This window comes from Phyllostomus discolor, chromosome 7 (genome assembly GCF_004126475.2).
Source record: "Phyllostomus discolor isolate MPI-MPIP mPhyDis1 chromosome 7, mPhyDis1.pri.v3, whole genome shotgun sequence".
Lineage (NCBI taxonomy): Eukaryota > Metazoa > Chordata > Mammalia > Chiroptera > Phyllostomidae > Phyllostomus > Phyllostomus discolor.
Window position 1 is genome coordinate 21,391,870 of NC_040909.2, and position 18,806 is coordinate 21,410,675.

An 18,806-nucleotide genomic window follows, 5' to 3' on the forward strand; every position below is an offset into this window, starting at 1 on the left:
TTTTAAGACCTAACGTTGAAAGTCACACTGACCACTTTTATCATATTCTGTTGGTCAAAGCAGTCATGAGCCTGTCTAGATTCAAGGGGAAGAAACCACAACCTCCCACCTCTTTTTCCATTACAGCTTACTTTCCATATTATTTGTATTGGTTTCAGGTGTACAGCACAGTGGTACTGTACAATCATGTACTTTCCAGTGGGTCCCCCCTAAATATTTCCAGTACCCACCTGGCACTATACATAGTTATCCCAACACCACTGACTATATTTCCTACATCCCAGTGACTATGTTGTAACCACGAATTTGTCCCTCCCAGTGCCCTCACCTCTTTCACCTCCGGCAACCACCAGTCTGCCCTCCTTGTCTATGAGTCTGTTTCAATCCTGTTTGCTTATTCATTTTGCTCTTTAGATTCACATATGTGTCCGGGAGATCACTTGGAATCCGTCTCTCTGCGTCTGACTTATTTCACCCAGCACAACACCATCCATGTCCATCCATGCCGTCACAAATGGTAAGATGTCGTTCTGTTTTATGGCCAAAGCTCCCAGCTCTTAATGGGGAGTAGCATATCCAGAATTTGCAGATGAGGCTTTAAAACTACCCCGATAACCACAGACACTCCCACGGGTGTCTGTTGTGTAACCAGAAGATACCCCCTCAGGCTGCCCTGACCTGTGTCTGAGCTCACTGCAACTGCAGAGGGCCATTCCTGCAATGCGGCCAGTGCCCACCTCAGGGGCCCAGGCTTCACTGAGGGCTTTCTCTGGTGCAGGGAGGAGCTCAGCCCTCAGTGACAACCCTCAACCAGTAAGAGACACAGTCTATAGATAAACATCCCAACTTCCTTATTCCCTGGTGGGACGATGCTGAGGCATATTCAGAGAGTCCACAAAATGACTGAGCCCCAGGTAGCCTTAGTGGCAGCTGCTCATTAGCATACCCCGAGCTGGCTCTCCTTTCCTTCTGTAGCACCCCTTCCCTCACTTCTGCTTCCTCACATCATTTCCCAGCATCCAACTCCTTGCCCCCGGTTCACCTGCTTTGGGGAGGATTCAAACTGAAGCACCCACTATAGAAAGACAAGTACCATACAACTTCACTCATATGTGGAATCTAATGAACAAACTGAACTAACAAGCAAAATAGAGACAGACTCATACATACGGAGCAGGCTCACAGCTGGGCGGAGCGAGGGATGGAGCAAAAAAGAAAAAAGACAAAGAATTCAGGCAACTGCAATTTCTGTAGCTAAGGGTGGGTTTCATTTCATTTACAGGTTTTGTTTAATTCTTTAACTTCTCAACCATGCATCCTAGGCTCATGGTATGCCCTGAAATTAGTTTATCAGGTGACTCAGCCTCCCCTTGGCTCTCGAGATCTTTTGTAATTAACTGGGTAATGTAATGCATTCAGTGGCTACGGGCAAAGCTCAGAGGAGTTAAAAAATCCATTTAGAGAAACCGCTGGAAGTTCCAGTATTTTCTCAAGCAGAGCTGGCTAATTCAATTTCTTGGCATAACAAAGAGTAGGTCCCCAGATCTGCTACGCCTTGCTGGATCCCCTTAAATTGGAAATGTCTCAAGAACTAGTCTTGTTTCTTTGGAGCCTCCTTCTGACATCCCACCTGAATGAAAGGAGTGTGGTCACACGAAAAACAGAAGTTGGTCATTTGTCAGGCCTTGCCCAGGAGGAGTCTAACTGCATCTATATGCCAAGCTCCACAGAGCTGAACTCCCACAGCACGTCACCAACAAAAGGTAATAAAACTGCATAAGAGACAGCAAGCATGGCTATTTTGTTGAAAGAACTCCAGAGACCAAATTATACAATTTCTGACTCTGGACTATTCAGGGGCCTGGTAAACACAGAAACCACAAGGGGCGAGGGAGGGGAAAACAGGCAGGAGAAGGATGTCCGTCTAACTCGGCATTCACTTTGCTCTGTTTCATAACAGTGTCAGCTCTATGGAAAATAAAGCCAAATGTGGTTTCTGTGTCTTTAAGGCCCAGACAGCTTGGGCAACAGGTCGGTTACCACGGCAACTTGTAATTCAACTGTCTATTAAATTGAAAAGCAACAATAGCAGAAAACCCTAGCAAATAAAGTGTGATAACTCTCAGTGACGATTATTTGTTTATTCCAGTCTGGCTTTGAGCACTTAAAAATACAAACACCTAGAATCCTCTGTGATGTTTGAATGAAGCAGGGCTTTTTTTTTTCCTTCTTGAAAACTCTCAGACAAAAAAGAAAACGAACAAACAAACAAGTTTCTGAGAGAGTTGACGTGTCAAGCCTCAATTTTATGACCCCAAAAGAATGCCTCCCACTATACACTCACACACAGCACTGAAGAAGCCAGCAGGATAAGCAATTCAGAAATCTATAGGAATACGGGACAGTGAGACCACAGCCAGGGAGTGTCTTACATCAGACTTCCTTGAAAACACGCTGGAATCACTCCAAGCTTTGAGATGTGTGCTTTGCACACACACACACAATTTTTTTTAAGATTATAACTCCAACAAAACATCAAAAATTTCCTCCACCAATAGTCAATGAACTTAAATAATTTATTGAAAGACGGTTGGTCACTTTATAAGACACTAGAGTTTCAAAAACAAGAAAAACTCAGTCTCTGACCTCTATAAGCTCACAGTTGGGGAATGGAAGGAAAGACAGACACAGACACTGTATGATCAGGGTTCCCCAGTGTTATGGGCTGAACTGCGACCTCCCAAAACATCCGTATGTCGGAAACCTAACCCCCAGTACCTAAGAACATAAATATATTTGGAAACAGGATCAATTAAGAGATAATTACAACAAGGTCATTTAGGGTGAGCTCTGACCCAGTCTGACTGGTGTCCTTCTAAGAAGAAATTTGTGGCATAAGAGCAGACACACAGACCAATGGAGCAGAAAAGACAGCCAGAAACGAACCCATGTCTCTAAGGTCAATTAATATTCAACAAAGGGGGCAGAAGCACAAAATGGAGTAAAAATAGCCTCTTCAACAAATGGTGTTGGGAGATCTGGACAGCTACATGCAAAAACATGAAACTCGACCACCAACTTACACCATACACAAAAATAAACTCAAGATGGATAAAAGACTTAAATATAAGTTGTGACACCGTAAAAGTCCTAGAGGAGAACATAGGCAGGAAAATCTCAGATATTCCACACAGCAATATTTTCACTGATATGTCCCCTAGAGCAAGAGACATAAAGGAAAGAATAAACAAATGGGACTTCATCAAAATAAAAAAACTTCTGCCTGGCTAAAGAAAACAGCAGCAAAATGAAAAGGGAACCAACTGCATGGGAAAATAGATTTGCAAATGATACTTCGGACATGGATTTGATCTCCAAAATATATAAAGAACTCACACGACTCCACACCAGGAAGACAAACCACCCAATTAAAAAATGGGCAAAGGACTTGAACATACACTTCTCCAAGAAGGACATACAGAAGGCCCAGAGACATATGAAAGAATGCTCAGCATCACTAGCCATCAGAGAGATGCAAATTAAAACCCCAATGAGATACCACTTCACACCAGTCAGAATGGCCATCATTTACAAATCAACAAACAAGTGCTAGAGAGGTTGTAGAGAAAAGAGAACCCTAGTACACTGTTGATGGGAATGCAGACTGGTACAGTCACTGTGGAAAACAGCATGGAATTTCCTCAGAAAACTAAAAATGGAACTGCCTTTTGAGCCAGCAATTCTACTGATGGGATTATACCCTAAGAAACCTGAAACACCAATTCAAAAGAACCTATGCACCCCAATGTTCAGAGCAGCACAATTTACAGTAGCCAAGTGTTGGAAGCAACATAAGTGCACATCAGTAAGTGAGCGGATCAAAAAACTGTGGTACATTTACATAAACCGAGACAGAACGAGCTCCTTCTATCCAGATCCAACCAAGAAAGACAGAAGGAGCTCCTACTCTTCACAACAGCATGGATGGAACTGGAGAGCATTATGCTAAGTGAAGTAAGCCAGGCAGTGAAAGACAAATACCATATGATCTCACGTATAAGTGGAACCTAATCAACAAAACAAATAAGCAAGCAAAATATAAGCAGAGACACTGAAATAAAAAACAATATGACAGTAACCAGAGGGGAGGGGGAAGGGGATAATGGGGGAAAATAGGGGAAGGGTCATCAAGGTATAAAGGACACATGGACAAAGCAAAGGGGTAGGATTGAGGATGGGAGCCAGGGATGGGTGGGATAGGGGGGCATTGAGACAACTGTACTTGAACAACAATTTTAAAAATTTATAAAAAAAAAGAAGAAATCTGGACACAAACACGTACAGAGAGAAGACCATGTGCAGACAGAGGGAAAAGATGGCCGTCTACAAGCCAAGGAGAGAGGCCTGGAACAGATCTTTCTCTCATGAGTGTCAACCCCAGGAAAGAAAATACCTGTCAAAAAGGACTCCTTGTGGTTAACTAGGCCCAAATTCATAATCAGAATCTAGCAGCCATTGTTTATAGAGGCCTGTCACATGCACTGCATCTCACAGAAAAGTCACAGAGCAGCCAAGCTTCCTGTGCTGCGTTCCTGCTGGCTGAGCTGCCCCTTATAACGAAGCTCCTGGTATTGTATTTCGACTAATAGGACTGAGCCCTCCTTCCCCATCCAATCAGAGCTTTGCAGCTATCTCCTCATCTGCATCTTTACTGGCCCATCAGAGCAGCTCCATAGTGACCAATCAGAACAGTGCAATTTGGACCAAGCAAACTGTATTCAAGCAGGATGTTGCTCTGGGTACCACTGATGGATGCCATCAACATTGAGCTCATGAAGGGGGACCCTTCCTTCCCAACAGTATTGCATGAGGAAGAAAATATTGGCCTACCCTAGCCATTCTCCAACCCCTTGCTCTTTCCAGAAGAGCCTGCTGCTTTCTGTGGATGCTAAAAAAATGCTTTATACTTGCTCTCCAAGCTCCCTTGCAGGATAAGACCCAATCAACCTGGCCAATGGGAGCTGAGAGACAAAGGTTAGGTGAAGCCTTCTGAGAAAGGTTTCCCCTGATAAACAGGAAGAAGGTCTCTCCCCTTCTCCTCTGGACATGGGGCTTCTCCTGCAAGGCCTGACGGTAGCGCCATCCTGCAACCATGAGAGAAAACATTACAAATATGCATAAGATGATAAAGAAGGATCAGAAATTCCTAGTTTATAGGTTTTTTTTAAGTTAATTGTGGTAACAGACACATGACAAATAACAGCTTTATCCCTAATAACCAAACACCGGAAACAACTCAGACAGCCATCGATAGGATAAACTGTGGTACTTCCATTCAAAGGAATACTATTTAGCAACTAAAAGGAACATAACTAGTGATACATGAATAACATGGATGAAGCAGTGTTATACAGGAAAGTACATATTGCAATGATTCATTTGTAAGTGTAACCTTTTAGAGCAGGTTAATCTAATAATAGTGGAGGAAAGTCAGAACAATAGTAATTACTCTCTCTGCAGGGTGGGGATTGCCTGGAAAGGGGCACGAGGAATCCTTCTGGGGTGATGGTAATGTTCTGTACCTCATCTGAGTTTTAGGTTACACAGGGAGAATACATTTGTCAAAATCAAGTGGCAAATGTATCCTCAAGATGTACATTTTCTTGTCTATAAATTTTACATCAAAAGAATAAACTGTAAATTAATACTCAACGCTAGTAAATTGTATGTAAGCTGAAAAACTTAGGGAGCAGGTTACTGATGACTGCGATTTACTTTGAAATGCATTTTTTAAAATCCCAAGTTGAACTGATGAACGGAAGGATGGACAGATATGTAATAAACAAGCACAATAAAATGCTAATGGTCAAATGTAAATGGGTGTTCGTTAAAACGCTTTTGACTCTGCCAGCTACGAGTGTTGAAAAGTGTGTATAGGTGAAAGTTTGGGTTTTATGTGGTACAAATTTCCCTGACTGCCTGAGGGCTGAAGTAAAATTAAAAGGATTTAGGGAAAGAAAGAAGAGAAACAACTCCAAAAAACATTACATTCTTACACTTTTACTACAAAATAGACATTTTTGTTACGATCAAAATGGGAAGGTGCTGTAGTGCAGGAAAGGGCTCAGCTTGAGCATGAATGGTTCAGCTAAAATTCGCCACCCGCTGGGGAACTGACAGGGGCCTCAGTGCCACGGGCCAGGGGTTTCCCAATGTCCCTTCTGATGTCCCTCCTGCTTTACGACCTTCTCCAGTTCCAGCTGCCCCTTTCACTGGGTGTTGGAACCTTGGTGGATATGAAACCCCTACACAAGCCCCCCACCCCCGCCCCCAGCACACTTCCTGTCTCAGGGCCTTAAGAGGTGACCTTGAGCTAAAGGTATTACAAGCCTTGAGCGCTGAGGCAGGGGCAAAGGGGCAGGGAGTCACAGCACCAGGACGGTGGACAGACAGCCAGCTGGGTGCAATGTCACACCAGGTTAAGGCAAGGCTGATCTGTCAGGCTTTGGCTGCAGGAACCATGTTTCTGCCACCCACCCCACCCCCAACACTACACTTTTTTTCAACTGCGTTTACATATCATCCTATCACAACTGTGAACCCTGGAAGGGATGCTGGGGGGCACACAGTTGGATCCCTTAGCTTCGCTGATGGGAACTGAACCCAGAAAGGTGAAGGAACCTTCTCAAGATCATTGAAAAGCAGAATCACAACTAGAAAGATATCCCCCATCCTCAGTAAATGTCGGTAATATTCAAACCTCAAAGACATGGGCTCACTCCTTCCCTTTCGGGGTACTTACTTTATTTTTACTTTGAAGCATCATGCCGATTATTTCTGCTCTTTGCTCCGGATGTACACCTTGGACAGTGATAGCGTGACTCGAACACAGAGGATCTTCCCCGTATTCTAGGTTGAGACACTGGTAATGGGTCACAGACTTGGTCATCTTTTGTTACTTGATTAGATTTTCCTGAGGAAGTTACTGGAAATCAGCAGGAACTGAAGGTTGAGGTCATCACAGTCCGTTTTAACTCAGTGCAGTGTCTTGCTGAGAAAGGAACCACGCCCTCACATGGCAGTAACAGGTCTCTTCACTTCAGCCCCAGGCACTTGGGACAGCCCAAGCCACAGAGGCTGAGGTCGGGAGAGGGGGCCCTGTGCTGCTTCCTGCCACATTCCCCACTAGGACTCCTTCCTCCTACCTAGGGCATTTCCTGAGTTAATGCAACTACCTAATGTATGTACAGGGCTCCCCTGTGTGCACAGAGTTTTTTTTTTTAACACATCTCATTTTGTCTTTCAATCACTGTAAGTAGTTTGTTCTTTTGACAGATAAGAGAGAATTTTATTTAGGGGCTGGGGGAATAACATTAAACTCTTATTATGTATTGAATCCTTGACTAAGAGCTTCCCCGTTACGCATTCCCACACTAACAATTCCTTGAGTATCAGACTTACTGAAAACCACTCCGCCCAGAAGACCCCAAGCCCAGTGCCCCTCCATCACACCCAACAGTTGAGAGCAGGCTCTGGGGCCCAAACGTCTGGGTGTTGTAGACCAACCCTCCACTCAGTAGCTATGTGACCTCATGTAAGTTACTTCAGTTATCTGAGCCTTGGTTTCCTTTATCTGGAAAACCTAATTACCTCTTGGGGTTTAGTAATAATGGTATCCTGGTAAACAACTAACTCTCTGCAGAAGAAAAGGTACATGTGTGTTTGCTATTTTTTCTGAAAGGATATATAGCACACAACTTATAAAATAAATAATACTCTTTACTGTAAATTTCATAACCAATTAATTCTCACAGAATCCATTTATTTTTGTCCAAGTTGCAACTGACAAACAAGTACAGTTCTGACATGAATGCTAACTGAAATTTTAAGTATATTAATAAGACAAAAATGAAACAATAAAAACTATATGTCAGGTCCTGGCTGGCATAGCTTAGAGGATTGAGCTCAGGCTGCAAACCAAAGGGTCACCGGTTCGATTCCCAGTCTGGGCACATGTTTGGATTTCAGGCCAGGTCCCCAGTAGGAGGTGTGTGAGAGGCAAACCACACATTGATATTTCTCGCCCTCTCTTCTCCCTTTCTTCTAAAAATAAAAAAATTTTTTAAAAAGAAATTAGCCCTGGCTGGCATAGCTCAGTGGATAGAGCGCGGGCTGGGAACCAAAGTGTCCCAGGTTCGATTCCCAGCCAGGGTACATTCCTGGGTTGCAGGCCATAACCCCCAGCAACCACACATTGATGTCCCCCCCCCCTCTAAAAAATAAATAAAATCTTAAAAAAAAAATAAAAGAAAAAGAAATTTAAAAAACCTGTCAGCATCTGAGTTGTTTATGAATGATGCAGGCAACTTCTTCGCTGAATCAGGTAATAGTCTTCAAATATTACTGGACTATTATTTTTTTAATTTATGATGCTATTAGCAATGTTTTAACAGTGACAGACATGAGACATTTTTAAGTTTAATCTCTATTATTAACATTTTCTCTATCACTTTAAGAAGAGGCCATCAACAAAACAATGACTTAAGCCCTGACTGATAGCACTTTCCATGGTATAAACAATCTCACCATGGCCAATTTTGAGCCACCAACATGCTGTCACTTAGCAGGGAGTTGGGAAGAGATGTGCAGGAATGTACCATTAGAATGCATTTCCACCATACACACAAAAATATAGTGAACTTCAAAAGTGTAACAGTAAAGTGTAAAATAATTAGGAATTGTTGAGTTTTACCTTCACAAATATAATTCAATTATTGTCAGCTTAGATATTTTAATTTTTAGTATGGGCTGTTTCTAGCAACCAACTCCCTAAATTCCTAGAAACATAACCACGGGACCACACGAGCCCCACGGGCAGGCTCCGGCCCCCACGGCCAGGACAGCTGTCACATGGAATGCTGTAACTGGTGGCCACGCATTCCATGTCCACACAACTTCCACAACACTGCATGAGTGCCCTGGGTTTTCGTGGAACCTCATTTTGCATTTTTTTTAAAATCCTGAGACACAGATGTTCAATAAGTATAAGTAATGAGTAACTAAACCAATAGTCTATTCCTTAAAAATCTTGTCAGATAAATTAACTTAGAAAAAGAGCAGCCACTGTAAGAAGCAAAAAGATGACCAAGAGAAAATGAAAGTGTAGTTTCTTCCTCTACTTTGGAAACTACCCTACTTGCATTTAACTGCAGAACCTGAACAGGAAATGGAACGGCTGTTGAAGGGGGGAAACAGATGAAAATTTACAAGCACAGTAACAAAACAACAGGGAGGGTAAACTGCTAGGGTTAAGGATGAGAAGAGTTCAGAGAAAAATGAAACAATAGGAAAGAAAAATAGAAGAGGAGAAAAGGTAACTTGGAGACTTTAGACCATATTCAATTTTATGGACATCAGTAAGAAAAAGAAAGGAAAAAATTTAGTAACACACCATTCACCTTGGGTATTTGGCATTTATCTTTTTAAAAACATTAATCTTACTTATATTAAAATGTAGTGAAAATGCTAATTTTCAGAGCATGGGGAGAAGCATACATTATACAAAAAGATTCTCTCAAAATGAAAGAATTAAGCCATTATTAAAAGGACTTGACCAAAAACTGCTGTATTTTCCCCATCACATTTGCCAGAAGTCAACAAGAGCATCTGGTACTTTGTGTTCACGTCAAACACTGGATCAGATCATCGTAATGCAAGCCACTCCCACCACCACCAAACCATAGCACAGTAACTCCAGGGTTCAAATTCAAAAGAGAAAAGTGACAACTGAATGAGGGGATGGTGGCAAAAATCCTATGAATGGGTTTTTGCTCTCTCCTTCTGGGGATGAGTGAAGAATGCCCATTAGGATGTGTGGTTAGGTTAGCCATGTGATCACCTCAGAGTTATGTGAGGGAAGTGTCCTACAGAAACCTGGCTGGTGTGGCTCACTGGATTGAGCACTGGCCTGTGAACTGAAAGGTCATTGATTCCCACTCAGGGCACATGCCTGGGTTGCAGGCAGGTCCCCTGTTAGGGGCGAGTGAGAGCCAATCAATGCATCTCTCACACATCAATGTTTTTCTCCCTTTCTACCTCCCTTCCCTCTTTCTAAAAATAAATAAAATCTTAAAAAATAAAGCATTCTGGAGAGGTTCTGAGCTTCCTCCCAGACCACCCTAATGGCTACACCAATTCAGTCCAGAGTGTTCTAAGTGATTCTGATACTCTGGTACCTGAAAAATCACCCCAGAGCAACCAACTTTCACTGTGAAGAGCAACTTTCACATGGCAATTAGTGCACAGGCCACAGTTGTCATTAAACTTTTAGACAGACAATTAAAGAAGAGTAATGTCACAAATTTTAACAGGCCCAACCAAAACTAAAACCAGATCCATGAATTGCCTGTCTCTACTCACATGCAGCATTTCCAAAATTCAGAAGGAATTTAACCTGCTTTGTTTTCTGTCAACCACACATTTGTCTAGAGCTCAACATTTCCTATTATACTGTACATAAAAGGGGGCAAAATACAATGTAAATGTATATAATAATCCACAGAACATGATCAATATCCAAGTATCTTACAAGGTTTTTTTTTTGTCCTGGAAACACCCTTTCCAAGGAGCCCCAAGAGGAGCTCAGCACAGAAAAAAGGGAAGGCCACCGGGGGGGGGGGGGGGGGGGGGGGGGCGGGTACGAGGCATTGGTTACTTGGTGGAGGAAGTTTGGGGAAAACTGCATCCCACTAACACTTCCTGAAAGGATTCACAATGTACATTCGCACATTAGAGAACAGGACTGACATAAAGACACCTCAGTAATCTTGTTTATCCTAGCATTTCCAAATTTATTTAATCAAGAAGCCCTTTTCTCCCACTTAACATATAGTAGTATCTACAGAAAAGTGGTGAGTATTACTGGTCTGGGAAACAAACCCAGGGAATGTGAGTTTAAGTAACTGCCTTTACTTCGCCATGGCCACAGCCACTGGGAAAGGGATGGGGGCAGCCTGAGGGGTCTTGCTGAGGCACCTCTTCCCTTTTGTGGCCAAGGATGATTCTGGACTAGGTCAAGTACCCCCTTCCTCTCTCACCAACTCCTTCCCAGAAAGACTACCTTATCATATACAGTGAACCACTATCAGCTGGCACTACAGAAAAGAACAACCATCCTTGCTGGAATCTCTAAACAAACTCTAAAACCATCTTTTAAAAAACCGCCTGTGCATACAGTCCCCTATGCTAAATCAGAGATTTACATAAGAGATCCCGCTATGAGCATTATTTACAACAGTCAAGATCTGGAAGCAGCCCAAGTGTCCATCAGCAGATGAGTGAATTAAAAAGGAATACTACACAGCCAGAAAAAAAGGACCTCTTACCTTCTGCAACAGCATGGATGGACCTGGAGATTATGATGCTAAGTGAAATAAGCCAGTCAGAGAAAGACAAATGCCGGATGATCTCACGTATATGTGAAATCTAGAAACGGAGGGGTGGATACATGGAACGGAACGACAGCTGCCAGAGGGGAAAGAAGAGGGAGGAACTAGAGCACCGAAGAACATACATGCATGACACACAGACAACAATGTGGTGATGGCCAGGGAGGAGGAGGAGTAGAGGCTGGGTGGAGGTGAGCAAAGGGGGGAGGGGGGAATGGGGACATCTCTAATAGTATCAACAATAAATGTTTTAAAAAGAGATCCTGCTATGTTCAGGGGAAAGTACTACTTTAAATTATAAATGGTCTTACAAAAATATCGAGATAGAAAAGATACCAAAAACCACACTTGGTTAGAAATAATATTTATTATCCCCTCCCCCCATGTACAGATTACTTTTCAGAAACATGAAGGTATTATCCATGTCCTCATCAATAACAGTTTGTAGAAAATAAACTTAATTCACATCTTGTCAACAATATATTTCTATCATTGCTTAAAACAATAGCCATTTTATTTTTCCATGTTAGTTTAAGAATAGCTTCAAGTTTTGTTTAGGACCAAATCAAGATAATCTTCATTTATAGGTCATTTCCTGACACAGCCCATCCCCCCAACCCCTAAAAAAACCTATGTCCTAAGTGATAAACTCTTCTTGTACATTCAGCAAACTTTATATTGGAAAAGAAAACGTATAACTGAGATAGGTACTTACTCTCGTGCACAGTAATAAATCTAGCTGAGCTTCTACACCTTGCTTTGCAATGTTTACATAAAATAAATCATCAAGTTATAATGGTAATTTGAAATGTAGAGATATGAAAGCTATACACTGAATCCACTGAAATTTCCTTCTAATTTTTTAATCTGTAATTAAACCATTGCCATAAGGAAAAGCTTCTTTCCAAGATGTTACCCCTTTCCCTCAGCTACTTCTCCCCAAAAGCCTGAATCCTCTCCTCAGATCATGTAAAGAGACACATTAAAAGCACAGAAAAAGAAGTTTTAACTTGCTGACATAATGCCCTTAAGTTTGCTGACATAATGCCCATATTTTAACTTTAAAATGTAAAAATCAGAGTTAAAGCATCACTTAATTCATACAGTACATTATTAATTAATCAACAGTGTCCCACTGACTCAGAAGTTTCCTAGAACTGGTCGTCTTCTCTGCATTTAGTAAGTTTATATCCAATGACCCAATCAAAGAATGTGCTTGTAATAGGCTGCTGGTTTAATTTTAGAATGGGAAGTTTCCATGTTGGGCTGTTTTCAAATATAGAAACACAATGAGTGGTACATTAACTATTAATTTTGTTTCCCATTACCTACAGGAATTCATTCAAATAAAATTTTACAAGACAAAATGCAAATCTATATACCTATACATAGATGTATACATGTATATCTTGAACCTAACTAAGGCTTTATAAGCAATACTAACATAGTTCCGGTTACGCATTCCTAAAGACATAGTAATTGTTTTAAAGATACATGTTATAAAGACGCTTATGCAAAAGGCAAAAATTAAGAATCAAGATGATCTTTGAGGTTTTCAGTATTACTTCAAAAAGCTGTTGCTATCCCCCATAGAAGAAAACTATGCATTTGTCTTAGGAAAAAAAATATAAAAAGATAATGCTATCATGTAAAGAATTAACAAAAACTATACTGTATATCCCATAAAAGTTACACCTATTTAAGGTAAGTCACAATTATGGTTTATATTGAATTACAGACATCACCATCACCTTTCCTCTTTAATAATGAGAGGGTTTAACTCTATTTTTAACTTACTTAACTAGTGCCACAGGAATTCAAGTCCCCATAGTGACCAGTTAAGCAAGATTACAAAATAAGGCATTCTGCTCACATGTCATTAAACAGGCTGAGTCAAGTAAAGTGGGCTCTTTTCATTTTTGTGAATTTATATAATCCAAAGATTTTACAGAAGGCAATCCTCATTGCCCCCCAAAAAACAATTGTTATTTTCTAGGGAAACAGAGAAACATACAAAAAAATCCTCAACTTTGGCTATTTCTCCTAGTGCTATAAACAGAGGTCCATCTTATCTACTTAATAAGCACAATATTAGAAATGTGAATGAAATGTTTTGACTATACCACTTCTAAACCTGCAGGTCACACACAAAATAATTTACCAAATTACAGAGTGAATCTAATTTGACAAAACCCCTGTAGTGTTATTTAGAGGGAAAAGTGGACTCCTAACACACTTGCACACACACATGCACGCGTACACACACCAACATACTAAACGGTTTTCTTAAACACTGACTGGCTCTCCAGAAGGAATCAAAACCTGTATCATCAAGCTGGAGCATGTGTATAAGGGGCAGCAATGTAAACTTCTTTAGCTCTAGGTAAGATTCTGAATAATTTTTAAACAACTTGTACCTTGAACCAAAAGTTTTACCAAAGATGAACTCGAAAGTACACATTTTTTGGAATTTGGACTCAACTGCCTGTTGCACTTGTACATTAAGTGTTGCTTAAACAAAAATAGAGCATAAATTTCAATATTCTACTGTCTAAACATTTAAAGCAATGGTTATGTCATTAACAGGTAAAATGCACCTAATCTGGGTCTTTTGACACCCTTGTTTTAAGTTTATTGTATGATAAAGTTCTTCACAGTTTAAAATATTGTGAAGAAATATATTTATGTATAACTATATTCACATACATATTATGTACACATACTATGTATTTAATGTACCCATAAACTTTGAATATGCGTGTGCCAGGATGATACCCCACACATTGGGAGGAACCCTGAATAATAGATCGATTGTGAACTGTGAAGTGATTTTTCAGAAATGCTTACAAATCAGAGAAGATTATTATACTGAATAATTACAGTAACAAAAACTACCTTATTTACATAGTGCCTATCTCCCAAGAGGTAAATATACTTTATAGACATTTTTTTTATCTCTGTGAGGTGGGGCATTGGGAACACTCTCTCATCTTCCAGAACCGACTAATCTGTGTAGAATCACACACTTTAACAGAGGCAGAGTAATACAGACAGGGAAATCTCCTACCCTGCATAGTCTCCAATCACCAGATCAAACAGTCTTGTGGTAAAATCAAGTTTCCATCATAAAACAAACTTCTACCACAAAGGATTAATTTTTAAGTCCTCATATGCTTGTTATATTTATACCACAGGGAGATCAAAATGGTTTTTGGTTTTGGCAGATGAAAAAGTCTAACATTCAGTGTAACTGTAATTCAGTGTAACTTCTCCAGTTTAAGTGCGACACAGCTGATTGGTCTACCAGGGAAATGCAGTCAATGTCTAATCATGGCTGAAAAAATCTCAATCCAAATAGCTACTGCATGACTACAGAGAGAGTCTACAATCTTGTATTGCCTTAAAGGTCTTTTCTATCTCCACATATTGTACACACATATAAATAAGCATTTTAGCACAAAATGTACAGTTAGCATGATTCAGTTCACGTTTAAATAACAAAGGCCTTAGGGGTGAACTTTAAAGGCCAAGAGCTCCTCAGAGTGCATGTTGTTTAAAGATCGAAGATCTGGCAACTTTAGAAGAAGTTTTGTAAAAATAGAGGCCTCATTTGGATGGTTTTTCATTATTAAGGTCCTTAGTGCACGGATGAGGGTTTCCTGCAAAGCCTCCACAGAGTTGACGTTTTCTATTCCAGATCGATCTAATGAAGAGTAAGGAACAGAGAGACAGGAAGGAGAGGATATATTATTAACATTAAATATAATTCTTGCTCATCAATCTCATCAATGAATTCAAAACAAGGTCTTACACATTGGAACACAGGCAAAAGATGATTGACAAAGTTTTTAAACTTTCAATGGCCAATTTTTATATCTATTTATTATATTATAAAAATATACATCACATAGTACACTTGATAAATCAAAATTCTATTTTTGCTCACCAAAAAAACTAGAGATTTTAAAAATTAGGTATCATCTGCTCATTTCAATAGCTTCTAATTGGCAAAATAAAATAGTGTAGTTTAGAAATACATTTTTAGCTCATATGGAATATATCCACATTTGTATGTTACCATGTAAGGCAGGCATCCTCTAAAATAGCCTCCAATGATCCCCTCACCCTGGTACCCTGTCCTTGTATACCCTTCCTCCCTTGAGTGGGCTAGATTTCCTGACTCACCACTGATGAACAAAATATTAGACTACCAAAACAACTGTAGCTTCCATCTTCTGCACTCACAAAGCCAGATGCCATGTTGTGAGCTGCGTGATGAAGTGGTTCATGTGCTAAGAAACTGAGGGTGGTCTCCAGCCAATAGCCAGCAAGAAACTGAGGCACTTTAGTCCAATAACTTACAAGAAACTCAATCCTGCCAACAGCCATGTGAATAAGCCTGGAAGCAGACCCTCCCTTATAGAGCCCTCATACAAGACCACAGTCCTGCCCACAGCTTGGCTACAACCTCTTAAGAAATCTCAAGTCAGATGCACACATCTAAGCCACACCCATATCCCTAACCCTCTGAAACTGTGGGAAATAAATGTATACATTTCTAAGCCATTGAGTTTTAGGGTGATTTGTTATACAGCAACAGATAGATAACATACTATGCAAGTTTAATACCTAGTTATACTAACCTGCATTCACTTTCACTTAGCATACTGTGTTCATTAAGCTCATCATACAAATATTAATAAGTGGCTTAATAAACCAATAAAAGAAAGTATCTTAAAATTAGCCAAACCTATGTTGTTTGCCCACTGACTTTTTTTCATCAGCGAGGACAATTTCTTCCCTTTACAATAGGAGGCACTTGTATGAAAGAAATATTCAATGGCCCCCAGTATAGGGAGCTGTAACTAATCAGAAAAAGTCTTCTCCAAGGAAGCAAAATTCTCTGGCCATTTATACCCTTTTTTCATTTTTTACAAGGAGATTAAGGAAGTTTTCCATTGTAACCAGTAACTTAAAAAGGCCACTTGCAATACAAACATTTAGAAACAAGAACTAAAATTTAATAATAAAGGGGAGAAAGTTTGATTAACTCTAAATGCAGAAAAAATTATGAAAGTAGGCTTATCTTACCTTTAATAAATTTGGATTATTATCACAACTATGTGCTAACTCTTACAGAAAAAGAAACAAATTGAATGGTGACTACTCATTTGAACTGTATGGTAATTCTATGGGAAAAGAAACATGAATTTTGACTACTGGTTTGGGAAAGGGATCATACTTTTTCAGATAAAACTGTTAGACAAAAGACCTCCTTTCTCTTGACATTTGACTGTGGCCATATAACCATAAGGGTCATCTTTGCAAAATCAATTAAAACTTTCAATAATAATGATAAGAGTCTCCCCTGCCTTTAATATTCAAGCAATTGTTTTCTTTAACATCCTTGCAATTTATTAATTCATTTACCAAATACTTGCTGACTGTAGGTAGTTACTGTGATAGGTGCTAAGGAATTAGCAATGAACATAACTAAAATTCCTTTAGAGAGCTCATATTTTGGTAGAAAAAAGGAACTGGTTTGCATCTTATCATCAGTAATTTACAATACCAACAACTGGGAAGGAACAACAGTGATCCCCACAAGCAAAATAATCTCAATGGGCAAGGAAAGAAGCACACGGTAAGTGGAGAGTACCTGAGTATAGTAAATGGTTGGTCTTCTGGTAAATATCTTGTGTTTGGATGACCTATCCTTCTCTGTGCAACTCAGAACTTCAGGGAAATGCACACCTACACCTAATAATGTAAATCATATTACATTTTTCTAAAACTATGGTTTCATGATTTCAAGTCCAAAAAACCTAAATATAAATCTAGCTAGATCGTAAAACAGCAGTCCTCTAGAAATTGTAACAATAGAATGAATATACAGGCTGAAGTGGAAATTCATCTTCAGGGGTGTCCAACCTTTTGGCATCTCTGAGCCACACAGGAAGATGAAGAGTTGTCTTGGGCCACACATCAACACACAACCTAATTAAAACAACAAATCTCATCATGTTTTAAGCAAAGTTAGGATTTTGTGCCGGGCCGCATTCATAGCCATCCTGGGCCATATGTGGCCCGCGTGGACCACAGGTTGCACACCCCCGTCAAAGTGATGAGCTAAATATTATACTACACAATTGAACTCTGATACATCTATTTTCTACTTCCTGAGCTGGTTCATCATCCCTCTCCCGAGCCTGTACTCCTCACCAAATCTCCTCTTAATGCATATTCACTTCCTACAGAATGGAAGTTAAATTCCTTCAAGAGAAACCTCTGCAAGAACAACTAAAATCCATATCTACATGTGCCCTGGTCTCATACCTACATGCCCCTGATCTTCAACTGGAAGTGACTGCTTCTATTTCACACAATCTGAAAAGTAATTTACCCAATATACACCCAGGTACAATTCCCGTACTCTCCATAGCATCAAGATTCTTCCAGTCTCACAGGAAAATATGCTTGAGATTTATCTCTCCTTTAGCAGCTAGAGCTAGTCTGATAACAAGCAGTATAATGAAAAGGTTCTGAAGTTAGACTAATAGGAGTTCAACTGCTTGCTGAGCCAATTCTTAAACATATGACCTTGGGTCAATTATTTAACCCCTCTGTTCCTGAAATTCCTGGCCTGCATAACCTAAGATAACATATCCTAGCTCACACACCAGTTAAATAATATTAAATAATGGCCCTGGCCAGTGTGGCTCAGTTAGTTGAAGTATCATCTTGTAAGACTGAAAAGATCACCAGTTAGATTCCGTCAGAGCACATGCTTAGGTTGTGGGTTCGGTCCCTGGTCAGGGCACATTTGAGACACAACCTATCAATATTTCTCCCTCACATCAATGTCTCTCTCCCTGTCTCCCTCCCACCCCTCTCTCTAAGATCAATAAGCATGTCCTCAGGTGAGGATAAATACATAAAGTTATATAATGCAATCTAGAAATTAAAAAGCATTTCTTCTGACAACCAAAACAAAAACCAGAAAGCAACTGTAGATTCCAAGAAAAACCAAAAGCTACTTTAAATATAAAGAAACTATAATGTTGCTTAATTTTAAGCAATAAATAGAAAAAAATATAAATGATTAACACATTTGTTATCTGACACTTGGAACATTCCCATCTCAGGAGGTACAGGTTGAGGGCAGAGATTTACATGGTCTTGTCCACCATTTCAACCCCACTCTGTGAACACTGTGAACACTACTTACATAATTATAGTGTTGGAAATGCTGATTTTTTACTTTTTAGTTCTTAGAATCAACTTACAAAGCATAACAAATATTCAAAGGTATAGAACAGAATGCAAATGTTTTGACTGTTGACCACAGACATTCTTTAG

General features: G+C 40.0%; 1 protein-coding gene across 6 annotated transcripts in view; it reads right to left on the reverse strand.

Moving 5' to 3' along the window:
- NR1D2 (nuclear receptor subfamily 1 group D member 2) overlaps window positions 1-18,806 on the reverse strand; it is an 83,451-nt gene that overhangs the window by 39,417 nt on the left and 25,228 nt on the right. Inside the window, exon 8 of one of the 6 annotated variants that reach the window (XM_028518922.2) lies at window positions 11,796-15,150. The exons of the other annotated variants lie outside the window; for them this stretch is intronic. Within the exon in view, the coding sequence (XP_028374723.1) occupies window positions 14,954-15,150 (197 nt within the window). The 3' untranslated portion in view covers window positions 11,796-14,953. Of the gene's footprint in view, window positions 1-11,795; window positions 15,151-18,806 lie in introns of those variants that run through there. 6 annotated transcript variants of the gene reach the window in all.